The sequence below is a fragment of the Quercus robur genome, chromosome 2 (genome assembly GCF_932294415.1).
Source record: "Quercus robur chromosome 2, dhQueRobu3.1, whole genome shotgun sequence".
In the NCBI taxonomy this organism is placed as follows: domain Eukaryota; kingdom Viridiplantae; phylum Streptophyta; class Magnoliopsida; order Fagales; family Fagaceae; genus Quercus; species Quercus robur.
This window is the reverse complement of record NC_065535.1, coordinates 168093-170924: the sequence shown is the minus strand read 5'-3', so window position 1 is coordinate 170924 and position 2832 is coordinate 168093. Positions and strand designations below refer to the sequence as shown.

The 2832-nt window shown below is 35.9% G+C and overlaps 1 protein-coding gene across 1 annotated transcript; it reads left to right on the top strand.

Annotated features, from left to right (window-relative positions):
* Positions 1-1173: 1173 nt before the first annotated feature.
* On the top strand, positions 1174-2155 carry LOC126716148 (uncharacterized). Its single transcript, XM_050417178.1, has 2 exons — positions 1174-1278; positions 1625-2155. Exons 1-2 carry the CDS (start codon positions 1174-1176, stop codon positions 2153-2155), a joined length of 636 nt encoding a protein of 211 aa, XP_050273135.1.
* The last annotated feature ends 677 nt before the right edge of the window (positions 2156-2832 follow it).

Here is a 2832-nt window from a genome sequence, read left to right as displayed (position 1 = left end):
CACTTATGTATTGGCTGGATGGGAAGGCAGTGCACATAATTCACGTGTGTTAAATGATGCATTTGCTAGGCCAGGGGGATTTTCAATTCCCGATGGTATTATACGATTACTTCACCTTTTTGGTTTATTAGTTTAATAAATATTGTGCGTTTTCCTAAGCATAGTAGTGATTTGGTTTTATTTTTTAATATATGTAGGTAAATATTATCTTGGTGATGCCGGGTATGGTAATAAAAATGTAATATTGTCACCTTATTGGAGTGTGCGATATCACTTGAAAGAGTTTAGTGATCGTCTTCCTGAGAATGAGCAAGAATTGTTCAACCTTTGACACTCTTCATTGAGAACTACCATTGAGCGAGGGTTTAGAGTGTTGAAGAAACGTTTTCGAGTGTTGGATGCAGAACCATTTTGGTCTTTCCCAACCCAAGTGAAAGTAGTGTTAGCATGTTGTGTGGTTCATAATCACATTATGGGGGTTGAACCAAATGACCATATTATGGAAGATGCAATAAACCAAGTAGAGTCTAGTGACCACCAACAAGAAACACAATCACGTTAGGAGTCCGTTGAAGACAATAGATCGTGGAATGCTAAGAGAGATGAGATATGCCAAGCTATGTGGTCTAATTATACCAGGAGTGGAGACTAGTACTTTATTTAGATTTTTATGATTGTAATGTGTTTTTTCTTTCTGTTTTTTGTAAAGACAATGTATTTACTATAGACTTTTGGTGGTGTAATGAAAAAGTATTTTCAGCATTACATAGTTATTTGATGGTATTACATTGTCATTTCCAGTGTTAGCATGTTTCATTTTATTGTGCACGTTTATAAGCGTGGTTGTATGTGTGTTTGATTTGTTGTTCATGTTCCGAGCGTAATTACTAAATGCTACTCTCATTTTTAAATGCTACTCTCACTATACTATTTTCATATGTAGTAATGTCAAAGGGCAAAGAGAAAGTTAGCAGCAGCAAGCAATTTAGGTGGCTGCCACCCATGCATGAAATGATGCTTAGGATACTTACAGAGGAGGCTGCAAAGGGCAATAAGCCCTCTAGTACTTTCAAGGCCGGCTCCTTTGCTCTTTTAGCGAAGGAGATAACGGCCTAATTCGGGGTTAAGTGTCACCCATCCTATGTTGACAACCGAATGCGAACTCTAAGGACCATGTGGTCCACTATTCAGACTCTTAGAAAGAAGAGTGGATTTGGTTGGGACGATAATCTAAAAATGATAACTTGCGACGCTAAGACATACCAAGAAGAAGTCATGGTATGGCTTCCAACTATATTTTCTTAATATAGATAATAATATATGTTTTTGCCTTTTATATGAAATTTATAGTGTCATTCTTTTTAGGATTCCATTGCTTTTATAAGGTTTTTCAAATATAACTTTCATGTGCGGATCTATTGTAAAATCTGGGCTTAGCATTTGTACATTGTATTTTCTGTTGTACTTATCTTCAAAATCATAAGTTATGTCTCCTGTTCCCTAATAGATTTTTTTGTTTATCATTGACCTAAAACATTTAATGGCATCTATATTGAATTGAATATTGAATTTATGAATGAAGTGATTATTGCATTGTTATTATACGTTCCTTTCTCCCTTACAGGTGCATCGAAAGCATGCAGACTATCTAAACAAAAAAATTGAGATGTATGATGAATTAGTGATTGTTGTGGGGAAGGACACAGCCACAGGTGGCTTTTCTAAGTCCTATGTGGATATTGATGGTGAGCTAGACAATGGGAACAGTGCGGAGTTTGTTGTAGACAATGTGGAGGAAGGTGTGGTCGAGAAAGGGAAGAATGCAGTCGAGTCATCCACCACTGGGTCAGGAATTTCCAAGTCCCGCAAAAGAGGGCGTGCACCTTCTAATGCTGATGATAGTGTGCTGACTGATCTGTCTAATCAGTTGAAGGAAATAGCTGTGGCTCTGAAAGAAATCAATCGGGGCCTGGTGGATTACACAGCTCTGTATAATGAGGTAATGGCTATGATGGCAGATGGATATAGCGAAGATATGCTCGCAACTGCCTTCGACCATCTTTGTGAAAATGAGAAGACAGCACGTGGATTTCTAGCCAAGAATGCTAGGTTGAGGAAGCTATGGTTAGATGGTTTTTTGTTCTCACAAATTTGATTTGTTTATTTCATGTTGACTGTGATGGTAGATTTAGGAATTAACTTTTGTTGTAGTACTAGTATTGACCTACCATTGTATTATATATGTAGTCTTTTGTATTATTGGGATGATACAATTGCCCAAATTATGTATTTGTACTGTTCAAATACCACAAATAGGTATAATTTTTGTACACCATGGAGGTGTAATGCCAATGGTGAACGATTGATGTGGCTGTTTTTATATAAATATTATGGGTATATTCAAATGATTATTTTTGATGTTGAAGTGGATGATTATTTTTGTACTGTTACAAATATGTCTAGGCAATGCAGGTTCTTGAATTTGAATGATTATTTTTGATGTTGAAGTGGATGATTAGTTTTGTATTGTTATAGGTTTGTCTAGATAATGCAGGTGTTTGAATTTGTAACACATTTCATATTTTCCGTAAAATGATCCACAAACCAAACTCCAGAATTGATTTTCCGTAAAAAACGATTTCCATTTTTCGTAAAATGTTTGACCGAACCAAACATGGGAATTGATTTTTCGTAAAATAGAAAGCATTTTCTGTAAAATGTTTGGATGAATCAAACACCGGAATTGATTTTTCGTAAAACGATTTCCGAGACAGCTAAACAGCCTGAATACATTTTCCTTTTCCGGAAATTAGCATTTCCGGAAAATATTTA